The sequence below is a fragment of the Pristiophorus japonicus genome, chromosome 6, assembly GCF_044704955.1.
Source record: "Pristiophorus japonicus isolate sPriJap1 chromosome 6, sPriJap1.hap1, whole genome shotgun sequence".
NCBI lineage: Eukaryota > Metazoa > Chordata > Chondrichthyes > Pristiophoridae > Pristiophorus > Pristiophorus japonicus.
The window spans coordinates 111,763,792-111,789,985 of record NC_091982.1 but is presented as its reverse complement, the minus strand read 5'-3'; the positions used below and the strand labels follow the sequence as shown (position 1 = coordinate 111,789,985).

General features: G+C 41.1%; 1 protein-coding gene across 1 annotated transcript; it reads right to left on the bottom strand.

Annotated features, from left to right (window-relative positions):
- Window positions 1-243: 243 nt before the first annotated feature.
- On the bottom strand, window positions 244-19,898 carry LOC139265758 (integral membrane protein 2A-like). Its single transcript, XM_070883126.1, has 6 exons — window positions 19,697-19,898; window positions 6,998-7,132; window positions 5,154-5,351; window positions 3,400-3,510; window positions 1,325-1,475; window positions 244-1,153 (listed from the first exon to the last, which is right to left on the bottom strand). The coding sequence occupies exons 1-6, from the start codon at window positions 19,766-19,768 to the stop codon at window positions 1,065-1,067; spliced, it is 756 nt and encodes a 251-aa protein (XP_070739227.1). The 5' UTR covers window positions 19,769-19,898; the 3' UTR covers window positions 244-1,064.
- Window positions 19,899-26,194: the final 6,296 nt, after the last annotated feature.

The following is a 26,194-nucleotide window of genomic DNA, read 5'->3' as shown; positions in this document are numbered from 1 at the left end:
AATGGAGACCCAATAATAAAATTCTTTCAATTTAGTTTCAAATATGATTACTAAGAGAAATCTAGGGCAGAACTTTCAGCAGTCCAAAATGTTATTCATTAAAGTTACAGGTAATGTTTATGTTGGTGCAATTCCAAATTGCTAGCATTTTAAAGTATCACATACAATTAACAGTCACACAACCTCCATTCTGGTACACCAGCTTTTCTGGTTAACGTGGAACAGTGAAACAACAGGCTGCAGTAATTTTAAAGATATTTAATAAAGATTACAATACTGAAGTAAAACATTAAATACTCCACAGGGTTAGCAATTCAAATATAATCTGTACTATTAGATAGTCCCTTGTTCAATAAATTTGCTGCTAAATAAACTATACAAATGCTATCCAATTTAATAACTATTCCAAATTTTTTCACCTTGTCTGTCTAGTCAAATTAAATCAAGAGTGAAGTTTTATAAACACAGGGTACAGAATTTACTTATTAAATTGTAAGCATTAGAAGTAACCACAGCTGAGTATCTAAAGCCATTTTGAAGTTGTATTTTTTGTTGATCAGGGTCTCAATTGTTATGCAATACTTGCAAACATCAAACTACTCCATGATACATCACAAAAACAAGGCAAATCATACACTTTCAAACATTTACATTACAAAATTGGTAACCTCAATACAGTAGTTGCACAAGTTCTAATCCCACTATGCTGGTAAATGCCAATCCTTAAAATGTAAAAGGCATTGCCATAAAGAGAAAATAATTAACTTTCCATTCCCTGACATCAGTATGTTACTTAATTTTCCTTGAGCAGTCGGAATACATCAAGAATAAAAACTACTTGCAAATTTATAAGAACAGATGTTGATAAATCTATTGAACAGTGCAAACAGAAGCGGCATTTGGAAAGCCTTTTAGTGAAGCAACAGGATTTGTACTGGAATACAGACTGCAAAGCACAGCTAATAAAGCTTTCGATTGTCACACATTACTTATAGGTTGTTAAGTGTACTGCACGTGTAAAGCTTCTACAGTCAGCTGGGGAAAAACAGCATCTCATTTATACCTCATGGTTCACAGATCAAGGTATCAATGACAAAGTTATTTGCAAAGTGTTTGATTCGGTGACAGTTCTCTGTTGAGCGTTTCTGGATGCCTATTGAAGGAAAGAAAAGCAGCTTTAACTGATGAGCATAGTAGGCAATTTGAAAACCCAAGTGCAAACTTGCTAGTTTATAGTCAGCACAAATTACTGAATTTGTAGCTTTGGCATTAGTTTCCCATTTTGCATCAAATCCAGTAATTTTAACAGTAGGGGGAACTGTACCTTTCACTGTATCTCTACGCTGCAATCTGTAGGTCTTTTTCCCTGAACAGAGCCGGTAGATGAAATAGCCCAATTGATCAACGTTGTCAATACGCTCAGTCACCATCAGGTCTTCATGAACAAGGTAGGTCTGAGGCAAGTAAGCACCCGTCTGTTGAGCAAATAAAGTGCTTCGTCATTTTCAAAATGTTACTTTAAAACTATCAAATTCTACCTTATAACTGCTGAATGAATCTTCTCTTGCAGGGCAAATGATTAGTTTATTCACAAATTCCTCTTTAAAGCAGAGAGAATTGTTCAAAATAAAAGGGAACAAGACAAAACAATCAAATAGTCAACTCTGTGTACTGGGGTGCTAGTTAGTGCCAGTCAAGAATATCCATGGGAGAGAGAAAGCAGCTGGAGCAAGAAAACTTGACTACTGCTGTAGTTCAAAATTCACAGCATTCCCATACATAATTCCTGCAGACATCCCAGTCAATGGAAGACTGGCCTTTCCTTCAATAGGAGCAGCAAGATGGCAAAGAGGAATCTTATTTCAGCCAGAACTGATACCACTACTGCCCAGAGGGGAACTGGCATGGGCACAGAGCTGGTCAGCAGCCCATTCTTTGATTGCATTGTGGACCCCAACAAAAAGAGGACACAGAAAAAGATGTTTTGCATATTGCCCAACCAAATTGCATTTAATAAAATGGAAATCACTAGAAAAAAAAAACTTGTTGGGAGCATCAGACTGCTACTAAAACAATGAAGCAACCCTCATTTGATTATTGCCTTGTAATTACCCTACAGTATTTATCCTTTTCTATAACCAAGTTCACTAAAAAAAACTTGTGCAGCAGCTCTGTGGTAGCTCCACTACCAAAACAAACTGATAAAATTGTGCAGCAATGCCAAAATACTTGATTTAAATTACCAAGTACTCTTGAAGGCTGAAAATATTCCCCAATGACTAAGTTGTAAGGCACATCAGAGATTTGATCCTTCCCTGCCTGGTCCACATGAAGGCAGCTAATCTCAGCAGTGACAGGCCAGCAGCCCCTCTGACTGACCGTTTTATATATCATACACATGATCATGGTCAAGCTCACTCCACTTGGGTGAGGCATGAGAAAATGAGCTATGCGAAAATTACCACTGCCAATAAAATTACATCCTACTAAAGGAAGAGTTAAAAAAAAGTATCAAATCTGAGTCAAAGCTGAAGTTAAGAAATACACTTAGTAAAAAAGGACTATAAAATACATATTTTCAATGAGTACATTGTGTACTTAAAATTATGCTGAAATGCTTGGAATTCATAGATGCAAACTCACATGGATTGTAACAAAATGACTTGTACAATGCAGAAACTGTCCTACATGACTTGTACAAGCATTATTAAGCACCAGTCATTTGCTTTTTATGGGTTTTGACATGGAAAGATACCATCTGAAGCAAGGCACCCATTTAATTAAGTCTTCAGGGTAATTTACAGGTGCTGTTTTTATAGGTTACTTTTGCTTGTATTGTAGAAACATTTAAACAAAGGTTTAATATACCAGTCTAATAGATGCACCCATTAGCATCCAGACATGTTAAATAAGTGTTACTGAAAGGTATTCATTAAATGACTGACATGTAGGTTTATTGTCATCATTTGCTTGAAACATTTTATTCTATACAACATGACATAAAAATTAACTTCAGTTTGTACTCCAAGAGCTGGTTTTACTTAGACAAGCTGATACAAGTTACACTTGCCAGCCTAAACCCAACTAAAAAGGTTCCTTGCACAATATTCAAATAAAGACTCCCTTTTATCATATTTCAAATCCTATGCCGATGCCAAATCTCCTTGACCAGAGTGATTTTTTTTTTTTTAAGTCTTTGATTCCTGGATTTCAACTTCAGTGACAATCACCCCATCTGAACGTAGCCCAGTTATATTCAGCACTTGACCGTGCCACATCTTTTGAGCACTAGAACACTGAAAATAAATGTGAAGACACCTATCGCAGCACAGGTGAACGATTGAAGATTCCTGCATTGGTTGAGCTAAGGTGAGCAATAGTTTCCTGGATGATACCTACTGCAAGTCTCATGAACAGCTCCAGTAAGTTGCGTGGAGGCATGACAACAGAAGTATTCAATGCAATCACATAGCAGTTATCCAAACTCAGATCAAGATAAGCCGTCAGGAGCTAGAAGTAGAAAACCGTACATTTAAAAACAGAACTAACTAAAAGGAAACTGGAACATCAAGCAATTTTAAAATATAGGTTTAGATGACAATTATGAAATTTAACTGATTTATTTACTCCTTTTTAAATAATCAGAGTTGTAGACTTAATATTTCACTTTCCTCAAAAGTATCTTTGAAGGAAAGTTACTCGAGTGCAATTCTTACTCCGATAAATCACATCCAGAAGTTCCAAGCTTGAATTTTTATGACCATGCAGGCCAAATACAATTTGTTTGTATACATCAAGATGTGGCTACAAACAGATCTTAAGTGTTCCGATTTAAGATTTATCCAATGAGGCAATAGTTCCAAGAACTTATTTTGCAAACCTCTCAGGCCAATGAAATTTAAACAAAGCAGATCAAGCAAGAAAGACAGCCAAAGACTATAGCGTTAGCTGGATGTGTAAGAAAATTGCCAAGGATTTCAGGCTACATTTGAACCTTAATCCCTTACATCACCAGGCCAGCTGAAGATACTAAACTCATTGCTTCCATTATTCCACATATTGATTAACTAACGAGATCAGATTACAGAACAAGCAACTATAGTCTGGTCAGCCCTGGGAGCACTAGTCCACTTCTTACCAAGTAATTTAATATTTGTTAGCTAACCAAAATCTCAGTTGGACAAAAGGTTTGTCATCCATCCTTCTGATACAGGAATCTGATGTGCAATAAAAGGTTGTCGAAATCTCATCTGGGTTATTTCATTCTAAAATTACAAACTACCATAGAAAAGCAAATAAATATTTAGTACATAGCTGGAGATACACCTTCCCTTTGTATCTAAAGTATACAAAGCTTAGCACCAAAATAGCACTTTTTCCAGAGTTCAACTGTTCCAAAATACAATGGAAGTCTTGCATCCAAGAAGTGCATGACTTGAATATAAATTGGTGCCCAGTGAATCCCAATTACCACCATTTGATCACTGGACCAAAATACTAGTTAATCTCTTGGACAAATCTGGTCATTTTAGTGCCAATTTTCAGAGATTGCAGCCAAGGATCCAGTTGTTAACAGGCATAAAATGTTGGACTCATTGACATGCACTAGTAATCAAAATACTAGTTAAAATGGAGTGCACATATATTCAAACTTAAAATCCCATGAAACTGTTAAAATCACCATGATTCTACAAGTCAGTAAGTAGAAAAGCCATCGTCACATTATAGTAATCATATGATACTATGAAGGCAGCTTAATATAAACAAGTTCAATAGGTGATTTTGAAAAACTTGAAATTATAGAGCATTAAGAAAATGCCACAACTTTAGTATCTTCTAACAGACCAATTCTGCAACTCAAACTGTGCACACAGATCCCCAAGAGTCTACCAGATTGTCATTTTTTTTGCTTGCGAAATTTAAGTTATCCAGTAGTATAAATTAAACAATTCTAACACAGCAAGGAAGCTTTTTTGCTCCAAGAGAAATGTAACTTGCAGAATGTGTAGACTAGGGGATCCTGCTAAATCAGTTGCCGGACCAGAAGGTGCATTTCTACAAATCAAGGATTTTACAATACCTCCTCTTGGTAGGGAACCTTCCTCACTTCACAGTCCCATTTCTATAATTACAATTTTAAGATGTAAACTTACCAACTCAAAATCATGAATGATGACTGCTGGATCAGAATCTGCAAAATCTGGAACCGGGACACTGATCACTGCCACATTCTCATCATCTCCCAAGAACTGCACATCTTCTGAAGCAAGAAAGTAAGGAGCCTCTGTTTCTGGGGCACGCGTTAGGATATTAGAATCCAAGTATCGCATTTCACCGTGGAATACTTTGTTCTAATAGAAAAGTAGAGTTAATTTTAAAGCCACATACAAAATCAGTAAAATTTTATTTTAAGACGGTTCCAAGTTAATATGGTATTCCAGGTTTGAGGTCAGGGTGTCTAACTTTAAATTGGAATACAGCTCAATTTTCACAACTATTCTGGGATAAAATGCTGTACTGTTATTCTTGAAAACAAAAAGGCATGTAGCATTCAAAAGGAGTTTAATGACAATATTATACAGACCTTGCAATTGTGGACTATCTTTACACTCCAGACCATTTTAGTGAATGTAGCTGCTGGCTAAAGGCTTTACTTAAATTCAAATTATTAGAGTTTCAAACATTTTAGTAGAATGTCAGTTGCATTTATCCCTAAAAAAAAAAAAGAGTTCAAGCTACTTAAATACCCCAAAATGTTTGGCCTAGCTTTACAGTGAGATCACAGGCAAACTTAACCATGATGTACGTGCAGATTATTTACTGTTGTGAAAAAGATGTCTGGATTTCGGAACAATTTTACGGATTTCAGACGACCCCTCCTGGCGATGTCTGGATTTTGGAACATTGGACCTATATGATTAAAAGGACTAGCATCGACTTGATCCATCAGATGGGTCACAGCAGTATAGCACATTACATTGCCCTAGAAGGCATTTACAAACATTGGGTTCCTTAATAGAAACCAAAGCAATTAGTTTATTAAATTGAAGTAGTCAGGCCAACTATTTCAATGTAATTTTGAAAGGGAATTCAGAAAGTTTTAAAATAAATCGCAATTCTTAAATGTCAATTAAGTTCCTTCACAAAAATATATCCCCTTTGCATGAAAAAAAGCAGAAAACACTCATGGATCAAATATTAGGCAAGTGCTCAAGTGTAATGAAGTAGCATAACAAAAAAAAAGAGATCTTCATTCCAATCCCTCAAGAAATGGCTGTGTTCAAGATATACACCCTGTCACAAAGCAGATTTAGTAACAAGTGCAATGAAAGCCACCATTTCAGATGTCATGTTCAATGCAAAAGCTGGGAGGCCGACATTTTTAGTGGCACTCTGCTATAAACTATGCCACTGATAGGAGTTTGTTTAGTTTTTATTCAAGCTTTGTTGAATAATGTGTGGTTCTGAAAGTCACAGATGTACAGATGTAGAATTTGTTAAGTGCCTGTTCCGATTTAAGTATCACCTCTTTCCATTCAAAACAGAATATATTGCAAAAAGATTGCAGCCAAGGCATCAGTTTCCCAGCTTTTACATCGACCATTCACTAGCTATAAAACACAACAATGTACAAGATTCATTTCACTCAAATCACTTTCAATATAAATTGCTCCAAAGCATCATCATCCTTCCATCATCAAATGTGTCATATCATCCTGATAAGGGAAGCAAGTACTCTATTGTTCTTATGGATTGAGCTTTACCCAACTTCACATAGAACATCTACTGATCTTTAATGTAGTAAGGCTTCATCTCAGCAGTGGCATCATTACAGTAATAACTTTAGTAAGCACACCTTACAGATTAGCATTAGCTAGTTTTTAATGTGAGCAGGTGGTCTAACAAGATTGTGATATGAAATCATAGCAAGTTATTTTCTACAAAGGTTGGTCTTTAGAACAGATTTCTTGCATAACAAATGCCTGGAGAAAGTTACCTTTGGCACAATGAATCGATACAGACAAGCTCCTCCAATTATCAACCCAGACAGTATGAAAGCCAATCCAAGAAGTGTAAACAAACATCTTCCTGTGGAGTTATCGCCTCCATCCACTGTAGCAGCTTCTGGATCCTACACAAAATACAAATTAAAGTGTTGGTTTAACAAGTCACTTTAATATTTACCAAATCTCAGCAATTCATCATCCAAAAGAAATCTTTAAAATGGAGTTTACAAAACAAATGACAATTCCACCTGCTGCAATAGCAGTTAGTTTGAATAAAGTAAAACAAAATTTCTGGATTCAAATTGTTCTTGAAAAGGTTAAATTAAGATTGTTACAATCCAGTCCAAACATTTATATTTGGCATGGTTTAAACAAAGTGAATACTCAGTCTAATGTAGGTTCATTTCAGATCTATAACTATCAGGTAGCATAATGAGATGTAGCTACTGCTACCCACAACTAGAGATCAGTGTGCATTCCATCATCTGATAGGCCATTTCATAAGGAAATCATGGAAGCTACATTGAAAGCCAATACCTATTGGCACCTGCCACTGAACTGCCTCAATAACTCAGTCCCCCAATATCAACAGTTGCTGTATAGAAAATGATGCAAATCACAGCTTCTGCAAAATAAAGCACAATACTCTGATTTGAGTATATTACATCAGCCCGAGGATAGAAGACAGAAGCTGATGCCTCTGGATGAGCAAAGTCAGACATTTGGTTTATAAAAAAATTACAAGACAAAAGACTCATACTCGCCTCCACTATTAAGCATCCCAGTTTAGCTGTGATCAATATACAGTTAACTGATTAAAAAATGACAAATTAGATCCTCAAAACCAATTATTTCTTAAAAAGGTACACAAGCTGAGGACAAGGTTTTATACTTTGTTCCTCTTCAATTGCATAGATTAAAATTTTGAAGAGCTGCAACAGATGTATGAGCAAATACACTATTCTGTGGTACTAAGCAATACAGACTAAAAAAAAGTCCATGTTCAACCCTTGTTATTTAGTTGATTGAAGCTAAAATTGTAAGACCACCCTAGGTGGAGGAAGAGCATCCAGGAGGGCATTGAGCACCTCGAGTCTCATTGCCGAGAGCATGCAGAAAACAAGCACAGGCAGAAGGAGCGTGCAGCAAACCAGTCCCACCCACCCTTCCCTCCGAGACTGTCCCACCTGCGACAGACTAATTCCCGTATTGGACTGTTCAGTCACCTGAGAACTGAGTGGAAATAAGTCTTCCTCAATTTTGAGAGACTGCCTGTGATGAAATCACATCAGACTCTGACTCTGGGATAGAAGAGAGGAAACCACATCCCTGCCCCGATTATTACCCACTTTACTGCATAGTACATTACAGACGTGGGGCAATGCAAGCTCTCTTCCCATGGTTAACCAACCCATGAACTTCAGCCATTGGAGAGTGAGGGGAGAGGGTGAAGAGGGAAGAAAAGAAAACTAATTTACAAAATGCTTTCAACTCTACATAAAGTTAGCTATAAAACATGGAATACCACCAAAATAATGCAACCTCAAAGTACAAGTGTCACTATTGCAGTTACACAGCACATCACAGGACCTACAAGTGCTTTTGAAACAATAAATCTTCTGCTCAGGCATGTATATGACCTGAGGTTTTGGTTTAAAAAAAATGCAAAACGCTCAAATAATGCATGATGTTGTTTTAACTATGGGCTGCACCTGCTTCCTCTATGGAGAATGAGGAAGTGGTACTCTACCACAGCACAAACCAAGTCTAACTGTCTCAGCAAGAAGTTGGACATGAATACAGTTTAAAATACACATTAAAAAGTAGGCTTACTACTTTGTTCACTAACAGGTGCAAAATATAACCATAACTTTAAACACTTTAAAGTGGAAACATTTGGAATTCAGTTCAAATTTTGTAGACAAAAGTACTGAGCTCATATGTACAATACTTCAGCCAAACTGGTAGATCGGCACTCAACTCTCCAAGGGTTGCAACATTTTTGCACATCAAGACCAAAAATATCATCTATCATCTCTGCATTTTCTCTCACTATTCCTGTTGTGATAAAGTATATTTCATCCCAGGATCATTGAGCTCAAGTTTTGGACCCCCGCTAATACGACGCACATTGGAGAAGCCCGCCTAATGTGTAGAACTGAAAAAGCACCAAATACTTACCTCGCGATTCTCCGATATCTGTAGGCCCGTTTCCAGCTCGGCGCAGCAGGAGCTGTTGGGGCGGAGCTACAGCTCTGCGCCAAAACAGTGCCGGCAGCTGCACGCAGTAGCTCCTGGCTCCCAGTGACGACCTTAACCCTGGCCAAATTAACGTCGCCCCTATCCGAGGCAGAGTGGCCTGACAGCCCTTACCACGTCGGGGCCCACCATCATGCTGGGGGCAGGCCCCACCCGAAGTCTCTGGCAGTGGCTCGGCATAGACGGCGGGGCGGGCCCCACCCGAAGTCCTTGGCAGCAGCCCGGCATCTTCTGGGTGCAGGATGAAGATGTAAAGTTTTTATGGAACCAGGTTCAGAGCCTCCAGGAGTGGCAGGTGTCCATGACCCAGAGACTGAAATGTAGTACTTCACTGACAAAAGAACCCACTCTCCCACAAATCCTTCTGAATGCACAACAGTCCTTTCTCTTAAATAGCCACCTAACACCTCCGCAACCCCCCCCCCACCTCCTAGACAAGATACTCCGTGCAAGAATTTCCTGATTCTGGCTTTATCACCCACAATTGTCTCAAAGATTCCCTGAATTCTTGTCAGTTTCTCAGAAGGGAGCACGAGCAGTTGTAGAAGCCTCCTGTGAAATTGTGAAAGGACAAGGAGTGTCTGACTAAGGAACTTGTGGAGCCAGTAAACAGATTCCAGCTACACAGAATGCAGTGATGAGAACTCAAGACAGTCCTGGGCGGCAATCATCTGCTGGATGCAGGCCCCGCCCAAAGTCCTGGGCGGTAGCAGGGCCCGCCTGACCGGCATCTCCCAGAGGGGGCCCTGTCCCAGCACTGCAGTAGGTGAGTAGAAACTTAATTTTTTATTTATTGATTTATTTTTGTATTTTTTTTTATTATTTATTTATCATTTATTATTGATGGCTCTTTATTTGTAAAAGTGAAGTGTTATTCTCCCCCTCCACCCCTCGTTCCCAATACCTGATTTATAAAGTGTAGGTAAGGTTTTTATGAGCGTACAAAAATCTACACTTGCTCCATTCTACGCTAGTTTGGAGTAAGTTTGCTGCCTAAACTTGCAAAATAGGCACACGTTGCTGGACACAGCCCCTTTTGTTAAAAAAAAGTCTGTTCTAAAATGAAACTATTCTAACTCACTAAAACTGGAGCAAACTAAATGCTGAGAATTGCAATTTTTTAAGATGCTCCAAAAAAATAAGAGCAACTCAGGCCAAAACTTGAGCCCATTAAACCTGAGTTTTGCTACTGATTTTAGATAGCTCTGAAGTGCAAAAGATACAACAGTTTGTAAAGCTCGCAACTACTGCAGGGCTTTTAGACAATGCTCCCCATTTAAATCTGGTAACTCTGACTTCAGTACCATACAATATGTGCCTGTAGATAAGTGTTAACAATGATCTGAATTCTTGATTATACTAATAATCCCTTGAATTGCATCATGGCTCAGATTGAATGCAATTAAAAGGTTATTATAGGTGCAGTCTGGGTTTCAACTGTGCAAACAATTCTCAAGCTGATACAAGTTACCTTAGCCCCAAATAAAATGATGAAAACAAGGGCAAGTGATTGGCAGAATTTGTGGAATCAACTTTGGTAGGAATAGAAAAGCAGATTTTTTTTTAAAAAAGAGACTAGTAAATGTTGGTATTGAGGGATTTGGATGTTCTTGTATGCAAATCACAATCAACATCAAGGTACAGCAAGCAATTAGATGGGCAATGGTAGGTTAGCCTTTATTGCAAGTGGGTTGGATTGCAAGAGTAAGAAAGTCTTGCTGCAATTATACAGGACTTGAGACCACACCTAGGGCCCCAAGTTTCCACACACGCCGAGAACAGCGCAGTCCCGACCTGGACGCCCGTTTTTCGCGCCACAAAGTGCACCTAAAAAAAATCCTCTATTCTCCACCTCCCTGCAGGTCCTCGGCACAGCACAGCACGAGCTGTGGGGGGGGGGGGGGGGGCGGAGCCAGGTCCCTGCGCTGAAAACAGTGCCGGGACCTCTACACATGCGCACTACAATGGGCACGCAAGTGCAGTAGCTCCAGGTCGGTCAGTCGGTGAAAGGCCTGCCTGAAGCACTTTCACACAGGTAGGAAGATGGTTTATATTCAGGTTGGATTTATTTGTACAAGTATAAATAAGGATTTATTATAGAATTCAATGACTTCCCCACCCCCCCACCTCGTTCTGGACACCTAATTTGTAACCTGCGCCTGATTTTTTTTTGTGTAGAACAGGTTTTTTCAGTTCTACAAAAATCTTCACTTGCTCCATACTACTTTAGTTTGGAGTACATTTTCACTGTGGAAACTTTGAAATCAGGCATCAGTGGCCGGACACACCCCCTTTTGAAGAAAAAATTCTGTTCCAAAGTAGAACTGTTCTACCTGACTAGAACTGCAGAAAAAAAAAAAGAGAATTGCAATTTCTAAGATAGTCCGTTCTCCACCAGTTGCTCCTAAAAATAAGGCGCAAATCATGTGGAAACTTGGGCCCCTAGAGTGCTGTGCAGTTTTCATCTTCTTACCCAAGGAAGATATACTTGCCTTAGAGGGGGTGCAACAAAGGTTCACTAGATGAGAGGGTTGTCCTATGGAGTGAAATGAGTAGAATTCTTGAGGTAAATGCTAAGAGGTTGTTTCCCCTAACTGAAAAGTCCAGAACTGGGGGGGGTAACTCATTTAGGACTAAGATGGAGGAAAAAGGTCTTCACTCAGAGGATTGAGACTCTTTGGAATTCTCTACCCCAGAGGGCTGTGGACACTGAGTATATTAAATGACCAAGATCAATATGATTCTTAGGCACTAATGGAATCAAGGGATATGGATATATGGCAGGAAAGGAGTTTATGTAGAAGATCACGCATGATCTTATAGAATGGCAGAGCAGGCTCAAGGGGTTGTATGGCCTACTCCTGCTCCTATTTGTTAAGGGCATTTTGAATTCTGAAAACCCAACTCACAGAACATTTGGCCACATGTATCCATCTTTATACACATTACATTCAACACAAGGCGTTGCATAATTTGAGGCAGATCCAGGCAGAAGTGGCTGAAGAATCTTGAAGATAGCTTTTAAAGCAGCTCTATAGCAAGATGGAAGGACTTGATCCAGTGTGGTGCAAAATAACTGGCTTCACCACAGGTGGTGGCTATAGACAAGCAATGTGGGATAGAGAAGAGGATAGAGACAGCAATTTGGGACTGGGGAGGGTGCAGAGGTAGAGAGAAGAACAGCTGAAAGGATTCAGAGGTTTTTGAAGGAAATAAGTGGGCTAAGGAAGGAGAGAAAGGAGAAGATTGGTGAGCAGGATTTTGCATAGGAAAATGGTAGGTAGTGGAATCTTACAAGGGCTGTGGGAAGCTTAAGAAGCTAGTCCCTTAGGTGAGCAGGTTTGATTTTCTTGCTCCCCAATTGCTCAATGCACTGCCACTACTGCACACAAAGTACTGAGAGACTAGGGAGAAGCAGAGTACAGAATTAATGAGAACAGAAAAGGAGGACAGCACACTGCAGAGCAAGGTACAATATAGTGACTCTTTTATAACACTAATTCCTTGGGTTCAACCTCCGGTCACCTCAGTGTATATACCAGAATTTAGATTGCACACAGAGGCTCTGATCTGATTGGGAAGCATATTAATGACAAATCAACTTGCAAGGGTGCAATAAACTGGCAAAGTAAACTCAAATGTTATCCTGAAGATTGTTCAGTCAAATAAATAAGAGTTGATGTCTGAATTTATTTGTCCAACATTTAGACTGCTTAGATAACACCAACAACCACCAATTTAAGAAAATCTAGATTTGCAGGACTGGATGTTGCAGGGGATTAGACACCAACTTTACTGCTGTTAAAATCCAACCTAGTCCAGTGGGATGAATTCTACTCTGGCAGCAACAAGGGTCTAGGAGAGAGTTTGGACAATCAATCCAGTTCCTGGTGTGCATGGACCTAAAGCAGAACATTGCCTCTTATTCAACACTAAGTTAACAATTTCAGTCAGAGAGCATACAGAACATCCAGCATGGAGTGTGTCATACCATTGCAGTGTGGGTTACTCTTAAAATCAGGACAAACTAGGGGGAATCTAACCATGCTAAACTGGCTTAAGTACTGGCAATGGGTAGTCAAAATTCAGTGTTCCATTCCCAGCAAGAGCATCTTGAGCACAAGAAACCAAAAAATGCAAAATAGACCAACACAGAAACTAAACAGAAGCACATTTGCTCCATTTACTTTACAATTTTAGCAACAGCACATTAGAAGCACTCAGACCCATTTAAGACTTATGTAGACAGTAGAAATTTTGTCTTTAGTTTCCTATTGGTAAAATCAATTAATCCCAATTTTACATACTGTAAAATGTTAAAGGAAACAATGCACTGAAACCTCCAGGCAAATTAAAATCAAAAGCAACACCCCTTTCTCGTCCCCTCCCATGATTATCCAAGAGAAGACACTTAACCAGTTGTGGAGATATAAAACTTACTTCCAGATTAAATTTTTACCATGGTTTACAAAACCTGTCACCACACAACATTTAAGTCCTAATACGAGGATACACTGAAGGAGATACATTCTACAATATATTTATTTTAATTCACTAGCATGAATAAAGAGCTATATTGCACTCCTGTTAAAAAGGCCATAAATCTGTATTGGTACTGATGTCTGCAGATTACTCCATAGGAATTTAGTAAACAGTACCAAAATTGTGCACATTTATGCACACAGTAAATACACAGCACTGAATTTAAGGCAACTTGTGTACAAATTACAAGGCCTAAAAAAACCATGCTCAACTCAGAACATTAATTTACAATTCAAAAACTTCAGTCAGCTGGAGGCATGAGAGAAGCAATTCCTGACCAGGTCAAAGATTAATCTGTCGCAAGCCTCCAATTAGATACCCCAACACTTCGATTCTGGCAAATCTTTGAACAATGTTGTAATTTTACAGGCAAGACATTTTAGCAGACCGTTCCAACAATGGAAGATCCCCCCCACAGCGCAAGAATTTGATGAGATCAAAACAAACTAGTATATTTAAGTTAGTTAGTTACTGCGTGTAAAAACGGACTAACTTAAGGTTAGTATGGTTAGACGGGCTATATTAAAATATACTGTATAGACCCATTGGATAGCCACCAAAGATTTCTAATGCATAGCATCAGCCATGGCATTTGATCTAATCCTCCCTAAGCTTTCTGATACTCTAACTGCATCCAACATTTCTTCTTTGCAATCCACCTGTCATTACTGTCCCCTGGTTCCATCTACACCTGCTACAATAAATGGTAAAATTGCTTCATCCCTCTTTAAATTTAGATGTCTAGTAAATTAGAAAACCAAAAATAGGATGACATGCAATTTAGGTAACTGTACTTCAAGTCCCCACCATATTTACACCCACCACAAGCAATTATATAATTTATCAATTCCCTTGCTACCCAATCTAATCCAATTGTACAGTGGGTTAATCCTAATATATTGTTGGGGAAGAAAGGAAGTATTATTCAACAGTTGACCAATTTTAGAGCAAAACATAAGAATCAACAGGAGGAGGCCTTTCAGCCCCTTGAGCCTGCTCTGCCGTTCAATAGGATTGTGGCTGATCTCCCTCAACTATCCCCATATCCATTGGTTTCCTTAGTATCCAAAAATCCACCACTCAGTCTTGAATATACATAACTGAGCATCCAGAGTCCTCTGGGGGGTATAGAATTCCAAAGATTCACAAAATTTCTCCTCATCAGTCCTAAATGGCCAACCCTTATTCTGAGACTGTGACCAGTGGTTCTAGACTCCCCAGTCAGGGGAACCATCCTCCCTGCATCTAAAACCTCTTAAGAATTGTACAGGTTTCAATAAGATCACCTCATTCTTCTAAACTCTAAGAAATACAAGCCGTGTTTACTCAATCTCTCCACATTAGACCATCCCCACATCCTAGGAATCAGTCCAGTGAACCCATGTTGCACTCCCTTTAAGGCATGTGCATCCTTAATTAGGCAAGGAGACCAAAACTGAACAGTACTCCAGGTGCAGCATCACCAGGGCCTTATAACTGCAACAAGACTTCTCAACTCAATACTCCAATCCTTTTGTAATAAAGGCTAACTTACCATCTCCTAACATGCAAGCCCACAGTTAATTGTGATTTGTGTATAAGGACACCAAGATCCCTCTGAATACAACAGTCCCCAGTCTCACCATTTAATATTCTATTTTTCTATTTTCCAACCAAAGTGGATAACTTTACATTTCTCCACATTATACTCCATCTGCCATGTTCTTGCCCACTCACCTGTCTATATCCCTTTCCAGCCTGTGTGTCATCCATATGGATTAATTTCCCACCTAGCTTTGTATGGTCAGTAAACTTGGACACATTACTTAGACAAGGGGACTAAGTGTAATGAATGATTGTAAATAGCTGAGGCTCAAGCACTGACCCTTGCAGTACCTCACTAGTTACAGCCTGCCAACCCAAAAAATGACTTCTGTCTATTAACCAATTTGCAATCTATGCCAATACATTACCCCCCAATCTCATGAGCCTTAATTTTGTGCAATAACCTCCTGTTTAGTACCTTATTGAATGCATTTTGAAAATTCAAATACACTACATCCACTGGTTCCCCTTTATCTACCCTGCTAGGTACAACCTTAAACAAATTAGTCAAACACGATTTCCCATTCATAAATCTGTGTTGACACTGTCCAATCATATGATTTTCTAAGTGCCCTGTTACCATGTCCCCAACAACAGATTCTACCATTTACCCTACTACAGAAGCCAGGCCAACTCAACTGGCCTGTAGTTCCTGTTTTCTCTCACCCCTTTTTTTGAGCAGTGGGGTTATATTTGCTACCTTAGAGTCCACAGGGACTATTCTAGAATCTAGGGAATTATGAAAGGTCAAAACCAATACATCTATCTTTGTAGTCACCTCTTAAAACCCCAGATGTAGACCATCAGGGTCCAGGGGATTTGTCTATTTCTCATCCCATTAATTCCCCTGGTACTATTTCCTTACTAATATTTTTCAGATCCTTATTCTTACTAAATACTTGGTTCCCCACTATTTCCAGAATGTTTGTCTTCTTCTGTGACAATAGATACAAAATTTCATGTACTGTATCTGCCATTTCCTTATTCCCCATATAATTTCTCTGGTCTCTTCCTGCAAGGGACCCAATTTTACTTTTGCTAATCTCTTCCTTTTTACATATCTATAGAAGATTTTACAATCTTATTTTGTGTCTCTTGCTAGTTTACTCACTCATTCTCTTTTCTCCCTCAATTTCTTGGTCATCTTTTGATGAATTCTAAAAATCCTCCCAATCCTTAGGCTTACTACTCATTTTGGCAACATTGCAAACCTCTTCCTTTAAATCGAATACTAATTAAAAAGTCAAATGGGAAGTACATCATTCCAACATGGACATCTCACTTCAGAGCAAATCCAGGCATTAAATGTTATTCACTACAAATCACAAATTGAAAAATAGGCTGCATGGAGGTTTTTAAAAAAAAAATCAAGACAGTACAAACCAATGAGGAAAACAAATCACATTCAAAGCAGACTAATTTCACCAGTGTGCATTATCACTGATCAATATATAATTTACTTGATTTATACAAATCATGGATATCCATCTGTGCAAAACATGTAATCAAAGCAAAAGTAGCCATTTGAGGGGAAAATTTCACAATGGTAATTTTTTGGACACAAAATGCACACCTCAACAGCTTTTTGCTTTGAGTAGCTAATGAAAATGATTAGGAAAGCATACATCAGCAGTTTCACAGGAAATCATCCTACACATTATTGCATAATCTAATTAGGCTACAATGAATAAAACATCATTCTTATTTTTTTTTGGGGGGGGGGGGGGTGAGAGGGTGAATGAGATTCCAAGGAGGAAGGACTGCTGAATTAAAATAGTTATGTAGATACAAGACAATGCTGCCCAAATTATTTATAACAGCTTTAAATCTGAAGTGAGCTGCTTTTTCATAGACAGGCAAAACACAGCACTTAAATAGGACATTGACAAAATGAATCCCAGAAAAGCATTCATAACATAATAGGAACAGGAGTAGGCCATTTGGCCCCTCGAGCCTGCTCCACCATTCAATAAGATCATGGCTGATCTGATCAAGGACTCAGCTCCAATTCCCTGCCCGCTCCCCACAACTCTTCACTCCCTTATTGCTCAAAAATCTGACCATCTCCACCTTAAATATATTCAATGACCCAGCCTCCACAGCTCTCTAGGGCAGGGAATTCCATAGATTTACAACCCTCCGAGAAGAAATTCCTTCTCGTCTCAGTTTTAAATGGGCAGCCCCTTATTCTGGGACCATGTCCCCTAGGAGTGGAAACATCCTCTCTGCATCCACCTTGTCAAGCCCCCTCATCATGTTTCAATAAGATCACATCTCATTCTTCTGAACTCCAATGAGTATAGGCCCAACCTACTCAACCTTTCTTCATAAGTCAACCCCCTCAGCTTCAGAATCAACCTAGTGAACCTTCTCTGAACAGCCTCCAATGCAAGTATATCCTTCCTTAAATAGAGATCAAAACCACACAGTATTCCAGGTGTGGCCTCACCAACACCCTGCAGTTATAGCAGAACTGCTCTTATATTTTATCCCCCCTTGCAATAAAGGCCAACATTCCATTTGCCTTCCTGATCACTTTCTGCACTTGTACACTAACTTGTTTCATGCACAAGGCCCCCCAAGTCCCTCTGTACTGCAGCACATTTTCTCCATTTAAATTATAATTTGATTTTCTATTATTTCTGCCAAAGTGGATAACCTCACATTATACACCATCTGCCAAATTTTTGTCCACTCACTTAGCCTGTCTATATCCTTTTGCAGGTTTTTTGTCTCCTCACAATTTGCTTTCCCACCCATCTTTGTATCAGCAACAAACTTGGCTACATTACACTCAGTCCTTTCATCCAAGTCAGTAATATAGATTGTAAACAGTTGAGGCCCCAGCACCAATCCCTACAGCACCCCACTAGTCACTGTTTACCAACCTGAAAATGACTCATTTATCCCAACTTTCCATTTTCTGTTAGCCAATCCTCTATCCATGCTAATATATTACCCCCAGTCCCATGAGTTTTATCTTGTGCAGTAACCTCTTGTGGCACCTTATCAAATGCCTTCTGGAAATCCAAATACACCACATCCACTGAGTTCCCCCTTATCCACCCTGCTCATTACATCCTTGAAGAACTCCAGCAAATTTGTCAAACATGATTTCCCTTTCATAAAACTATGCTGACTGTTTGATTTGGAAAAGCATGATTCAATGTCCCACTGCTGCTTCTTTAATAAGTCAATAAGTATATACATTTTCAAGGCTTTTAAAGCAGCAACACCTATCAGTTCATTCACAAAATGCCCACAGCTCCATCTGATTGATGGAGTTAATACAAGAACAAACTTTACAGCAATCTACTGCCTCTTGCTTGGTTCCCTACATGATTACTTTAGTGGAGAGGACAAAGTAAACAATAGCACACTTGAATCCTAGAGATATGTAGTCTGTACCTAATTGTAAGATATGTTTACAGCACATTTTTAAAAAGCCCTTTAAGAATCTGTTAATCCCAGTAACAATTAATTAAGTCATTTAAAAAATAGCAATTATAGACTTCAATGGAGATGCTCTCAGCAAGTATCCATCAAGGTATTCAATTTCACCAAATACAAGGATAACGCCAAAAGATAATACGAAACTGAACTTACTCAGCATCTCACAATTGCTGCGCGTTGCCGCTTTTGAGCCACGAAGGTTGCTTCGCCCCGTGGATGGGTGGCCGTGAGTTTAATGACGAGGTATGCATTTCAGTGCTTACACAATGGCCAGCCATACAAAGCGGCCGTGAACTCAATCAGATGATAGTAAGGGGGGGGGGGGGGGGGTCTGCAAAAATACCTAACAGGGAGGAAACGGGCCATAAAAAATATTTGACCCCTTTTCCCACCCAGCCAAATCGAGCGTGTGTTAAACGGAGAGCGGTGGTCAGCCCCACACACAGAGTCGGAGGGTGTGCTGTACAGTTCACACACGCACAGCACAACCATTGCTCCGGCTGGAAGCCACACAGTTGGCAGCGCAGCAGGGCCGAGCTCCCAAACACTGCAAACCCCGCAGCTCGCCGCGGGCGGGCGGGGGCAGCAGCGGCCGCGCAGCTTGGATAGAGGCAGGGTGCGATTGGCTTCTCGCAAGTCCCCCGGGGGGGGGGAAAGAGAGGAGAAAGAATTTAAGCGGGCAGCCCGGGTCCCCACCCTGAGGATAGCCCCCACCCCCCGAGACCAGCGGTGCCGGTGGCCTGCGCTCCACCGAATGCCCGAGGCGCCTCACTCGGCGGAGCAGCCGGCGCTGCGCCATTTACAACAGCCGCGCTCTCCCCCACCTTCCTTCCCCTCCAGCCCAAACTTACCGGCTCGGGCACCAGCAGAGCCCCTTTACCGCCCTTCTGGGCGACGGGCGAGTTGAATCCGATCTTGACCATGTCTGCGGCGGGCGGAAGGTTCACTCGATAGCTGCGGGGCTCTGACTCTCGGCTGCTGTGACGCACTCTCTCTAACGGCTGCTCGCTCCCGAGCTGTTGCGCAGACGCACTCCCGCGCTCACTTTAACGCCTGAGCTGCTGGGCAGACGCGCTGCTGCGCAGACTCACTCCCTCACTTTGGCTCCCGCGCTGCTGCGCAGACTCCCTCCCCAACACTCAGACTCTGATTCCCCGAGCCAGCCACACGGGGTCAGAGGTTACGCGCTCCAGCTGTGCCCCATTAAAGGGACGGTGTTGTGTGGTGGCAGGCCGTGCTGCTGACCGCTGGAGACAATGGGAGATGTGCTGGTGGTAAAAATCACGTCACCTGTTTTCATGCGGTCTCACCCTGAAAAATAAACACACCCTCACGCGTTGGGAAAGGCAATCTGGGCCGTCCCACCCTTTTTAATTATAAATCTTACTCAAAACATGTCCTTGATGCTGACTGCCTGCCCTCTCCCTGCAATTTATACACATGTGATGTCTCGGGTCACATAACCCTCAATCAAATCTCATCGTGGTTTCAAAATGTGGCCTGTTTTAGACGAACAATAAGCACAGCTAAAAATGTTGGAACTGGTTTATGATCTGTTCCATTCATTGTTGTTTTTGTCATGACCTGTTCTATGATAATACAATAAGTCAGCATAAACTCCCCTCTGCTTCACACTTAAATTAGCACATTTTACATTATCATTAAATGTGTTGCTTGTAATAGTATGGCATTAAATTATTCAAGTAGTAGTGAGTATATCGTGTGCAGTAGCACAAACAGAAATGAGGTAGCCTGCTCTGGTGATAATCAAGCAGTTCTGGCCACTTCAAGATTTAATACCTCTTCCCAGACAAGAAACTTCATTGGAATGGGCCTCTGCGAGACTTACTGTGATAATTTTGCTAACATTTCACTATCAACACTAAAGCACAATTCGTTGTGATTCAGATTTTCAGTTTTCTTTTACGTATATTGTTTGCAGGTTATGAAGTTGACAGTCATCTCTTAATTCATCCTCATTTTGAAAAGAAAAATCAGCTGAAGTACGGGGTTATCAATATCAACCAATCAAACCGTTTGGATGGTGGGACGGAAGGCTGTTGAAAGCACTGGATCAATTAAATGTTTCTTTCTTCCACTGTACCAAATTGAGGCAGAAGCATTTTCAGATGAGCTGATGCATATGTGATATGAGAATTGCATATACAGCTGTGCTTCTTCAATGTTTTTCCTTGAAGAAGATTTATATATACAATAATAAATAAGATACTAAACTGCACCTTCTAAAAAAAGATTCATTTTCCTCAAAGGAACTTTCTATTGCATGATCAACAGTTGTCATATGTGAAGGTTTATTTTCTTCCAAGCTAATTGTAGAAGCTTTTTTGAGACAAAAATGATGTTCTGGACTGGCTTTGTTTGATCATTCCTGTCACTGCATTTGCAGAATAGTCAGGGTTTGGAATTAGGGAGTGGGATTAGAATAGAAACATAGAAAATAGGTGTAGGAATTGGCCATTCGGCCCTTAGAGACTGCACCGCCATTCAATATGATCATGGCTGATCATACCCCACCCCGCCTTCTCTCCATACCCCCTGATCCCTTTAGCCGTAAGGGCCATATCTAACTCTCTTTTGAATATATCCAACGAACTGGACTCAACAACTTTCTGTGGTAGAGAAATCCACAGGTTCACTCTCTGGGTGAAAAAGTTTCTCCTCATCTCGGTCCTATATGGCTTACACCTTATCCTTAGTCTGTGAGCCCTGGTTCTGGACTTCCCCAACATCAGGAACATTCTTCCTGCATCAATCCCGTCAGAATTTTATATGTTTCTATGAGATCCCCTCTCATTCTTCTAAATTCCAGTGAGTATAAGCCTAGATGATCCAGTCTTTCCTCATATGTCAGTTCTGCCATCCCGGGAATCAGTCTGGTGAACTTTCGCTACACTCCCTCAATAGCAAGCACATCCTTCCTCAGATTAGGAGACCAAAACTGCACACAATACTCAAGGTGTGGTCTCACCAAGGCCCTGTACAACTGCAGTGAGACCTCCCTGCTCCTATAGTCAAATCCCCTTGCTATGAAGGCTAGCATGCCATTCGCTTCCTTTACTGCCTGCTGTACCTGCATGCCTACTTTCAATGACTGATGTACTATGACACCCAGGTCTCATTGCGCCTCCCCTTTTACTAATCTGTCACCATTCAGATAATAATCTGCCTTCCTGTTTTTGCCACCAAAGTGGATAACCTCACATTTATCCACATTATACTGCATCTGCCATGCATTTGCCCATTCACCTAACCTATCTAAGTCACCCTGCAGCCTCTGAGGATCCTCTTCGCAGCTCGCACTGCCACCCAGCTGAGTGTCATCTGCAAACTTAGAGATATTACATTCAATTCCTTCGTCTAAATCATTAATGTAGGGTTTTACTGAGATCCCCATATTTAGGATTTTACTAACATATGCTGCTATAATGTATGATTGGGATATTATGCCACATTGTACATGAGGTGTCGTGTTCTATGACTTTGAAAGTGGTTTTCAGTTTGTTTATATGCTTATGATGTAGGTTCCTTTTGATTCCATGAAGTAGATGGGGAGAGAGCCCACGCAATCCTTATTAGAGCAGTCAACATCCATGGAGAAATATGAAGGGTGACATTAATAATCAATCATCACCATTGGCAGTTCCTCGAAATGAGGATGACTTGCTTCCACGCCAAAAAGGAATGAGTTCACAGGTGTTTCAATGAAGGACCTAATATTCCAGATCCCGAACTACATCTTGGAGAGTCGAAATGCCTGTGCTTGGATTTTTTTAACGTGTGGTGACCGTTGCACGCCAGCCACCACGTGGCTTGACAGAGCTAGGTCTTGGTTCAGTGGCAAGGATTACCGAAGACGACTGGAGACCAGCTCTGCTGCATGGACCGAGCGCACGTATATAGCAGTGTGGGCTGGCCCGAGCTGCCCGTGGGCCCTCGCCTCTTCTGGGACCCAGACTCACGCCTCTAAGAGTAGAATAGTTTACAAACTCCAGATTCGAGACTGGTAGTCAGATACACATGACAGCACAGAGTGTACCCCTCCCCTCCCCCCAACCCCATCAGTCCTGCAACCACATTTTTGCGCAGTTTTTTTTCAATGATTGCAACATGCAATAGAATTTATGTTCATTGCAATAAAATAATTTTTTTGACAATCAAGAGACAGATATTACCTTTAGTGATACTAGAAGATCGTTGTTTAACACATTTGAATAACTTTGCTGCTGTCTGCTATTTGAATGGAAGGTCTTAACCCATTTATCTTAAATAGGTGTCACAATTTTGGGGAATTTATTAGATACTTATAGAATCACAGAATCAGAGAATGGTCACAGCATAGAAGGAGGTCATTCGGCCCATCAAGCCCATGCCAGCTCTCTGCAAGAGCACCTCAGCTAGTCCCACTCCCCCGCCTTTTCCCCCGCATTCCAGATCCTAACCACTCACTGTGTAATTTTATTTTTTCTTATGTCGCCTTTGGTTCTTTTGCCAGTCACCTTAAATATATGTCCTCTGGTTCTTGACCCCTCTGCCAATGGGAAAAATAAGCATAAACATTTTTGCACAATGAGTGGTTATGATCTGGAATGCATTGTCTGAAAGGGTGCTGGAGGCAGACTCCATCACTGCTTTCAAAAGGGAATTAGATATCCGCTTGGGCTCAGCATCATTGGTTACTTCCAAACACAGATCTTCTGTCTCCTATGATCCAAAGTATACCTTTACTGTGCCTCAGATCTCGATAAGCAATAGGATGACATCGGACTTCTCAGAAAGAACTCTTACTGTGTATAGCAGGTACTGAAATATAACACATGCCACCACATGAATTGTCCTCTTTGTACAGAAAGTGGATTGAAAAGCACTTAATCAACGCAATGCAGTTTCATACTGTTACAAATTTGGTGTTTTGGCTTAATCTCTCAGAAATAGCAGTGTAAGTCACAACCAGAAGCCTTCTGTCTATGTTATGTTTAGGGGTGTGCCCAGACAGCCCAATATCTAACGATATGATACATAACCCAGGGGTGTAACAATCATACTCTCTTGTGATCTGAATGGGATGTGTTTCTTCAATCAGCTTTGAGGTGAGTGTTATGTATGCAAACCTTACCAATGTGTAAGACTTGCCACCGGGGGCACACCTGTGGGAGACCTAAGGATCACCTGTGCACCCTGGGCAAGCAGGTATAAAAGGCAATTTACCATGCTGCTTCCTCACTTTGGAGTTACATTAAAGAGACCAAGGTCACCATTGGTTTGAGCTTATAACACAGTCTTGTGGAGTTATTCTGAACATAATAATTGGCGACAACATACATATCTCGAATTTTCACGCGGTAATGGCTGCCATTGGTATTCTTGAGAGATTTGTTGAGGGTGATGATTGGGAAGTCTTCGTTGAGCGTCTGGACCAGTACCTCGTGGTCAACGAGCTGGACACGGCTGAGACGGTGGTCAAGCGCAGGGCGATTCTCCTCACCGTATGTGGGTCTTCGATATATGGCCTCCTCAAAAATCTGTTGGCACCGGTCAAACCAATGGACAAGACTTACACAGAGCTGCGCACGCTGGTTCGGGAACACCTCAAGCAGAAGGAGAGCATCCTAATGGCCAGGTATCACTTTTACACGCACCATCGCTCAGAGGGCCAGAACATGGCGAGCTTTGTCGCCGACCTAAGACGCCTTGCTGGACAGTGCGAATTTGCCGGATCTTTGGGGGAAATGTTGCAGGACTTTTTTGTGCTTGGAATTGGCCACAAGGTCATTCTTCGCAAACTGCAGTCTGCCGAATCCCTAGATCTGAGTAAGGCCATCACGATAGCCCAGGCCTTCATATCCACGAGCGACAACACAAAACAGATATCTTCACAGCATTGAAGCTCACCGGCAAGTACTGTGCATAAAATAATGCCTTCAGCAGGCAAAACTGTACACGGCAGGGCTTACACGACTGCAGAGGCCATGCCTAGGGTGACTCAGAGGCCGTTATGGGGTGTGACTGCGTATCCATTAACACCATGTTGGTGCTGCGGGGGCAGTCATAGGGCCCATTAATGCCGATTCAAGCACTATGTGTGCAAGGGCTGTGGAACAATGGGACACCTCCAGCGAATGTGCAAATGACCTCTGACTCACCACATGGCAGAGTCAGCAGAGGACAACCGATCCAGCGTACAAGTAGGAGGGGCAACTCAACCTGAGGATGAGGAGGAAATGTATGGGGTACACACCTTGTAAGGGGAGCTTGGGGTGTGGGTTCGAATCCACACTCCCCTGAGGTTCGATACATGCGATTTATGAGGATGGGTGAGTAACGAGGCACCAGACATAGTGGGTAAGAATGCAAAATGGCTAATGTTGTTAATTTAGAATAGTAAACACAAAGATAGAGGGTATAGGAAGGGTCGTAAATAGCAGTAATGGCACAATCTCACTTAACAACACGAAAAATTCTCGCAACAGGGAAGGGGAAAATAAGAGGTTGAAACATTCCACCCACACACAACCACACCTCCCACTCCCCCCTTCTTATCAATTCCTATCCTAAATTGAGTCTGTGAGGGGGTTTGGGCTATACTCACAATCCTATCAACTCCGGGGTTCTGGGGGCACTTATTTCAGCTCGGGGTCCCTCTGGGGTGGGTTTTACGTTGTTGGTCAGTTCGGTTTTCCTCCTCGATGTTGCGTCGGTTTCTTCTATTTGCCTCTCGGTTGGCTCCTAAGCAAAAAGCTGCTGGAGTTAAGCACACCTTCCCCAGAGCGAGGGCCCTGTGAAGAGCTGACTCAACTCTCCTTTAACTCAACTCAACCACAACGAAAATTGACTCCCACCTTCTTAACTCAACTCTACAACTCAGTGCAAAAAGCTGACTCCAACCTCCAACCTCCAAACTCAAACCTCCAAGACCTCCAACCTCCAACACACTTGTTTTTGCAGCTTTTTCTTATAGTCCGTTCATCTTCGCGCCAAAACTGCATGCCATTGTCTTGGGTCTTCCTTGAATAAAATGGGGTGTGAATGGCAGTTCAATGTGTACCGATCTGTCTGGAATGGAAGATTAGCCACACCTCCTACCTCCTGTATCCTGTCGCATGCTGATGGGGTGAATTGTTCACTATTTCGACAGAGGTGCCACTCTGTCTAGACTGGCCAAAATGATTGCATCAGACCTGTGGGCCTTTGTTTAATTATTCAAACTGACACCCTTTCTGTTGCCTTGTGTATTACTGGGGAGATTTTGCCTGGACATGTTGCCTCTTTTGTGAGGGTTTTACACGAAAAGCTGGAGAGATGTCCTTTTAAAATATAAAATTGCCTTGTAT

Coding starts and splice junctions, on each gene's coding strand:
- LOC139265758 (XM_070883126.1), bottom strand. CDS start 19,768: ATGGTCAAGATCGGATTCAACTCGCCCGTCGCCCAGAAGGGCGGTAAA. Junction 7,133..19,696: donor CTCTGCTGGTGCCCGAGCCG/GTAAGTTTGGGC, acceptor TATTTTGTGTAG/GATCCAGAAGCTGCTACAGT. Junction 5,352..6,997: donor ATCGATTCATTGTGCCAAAG/GTAACTTTCTCC, acceptor CTTTTCTATTAG/AACAAAGTATTCCACGGTGA.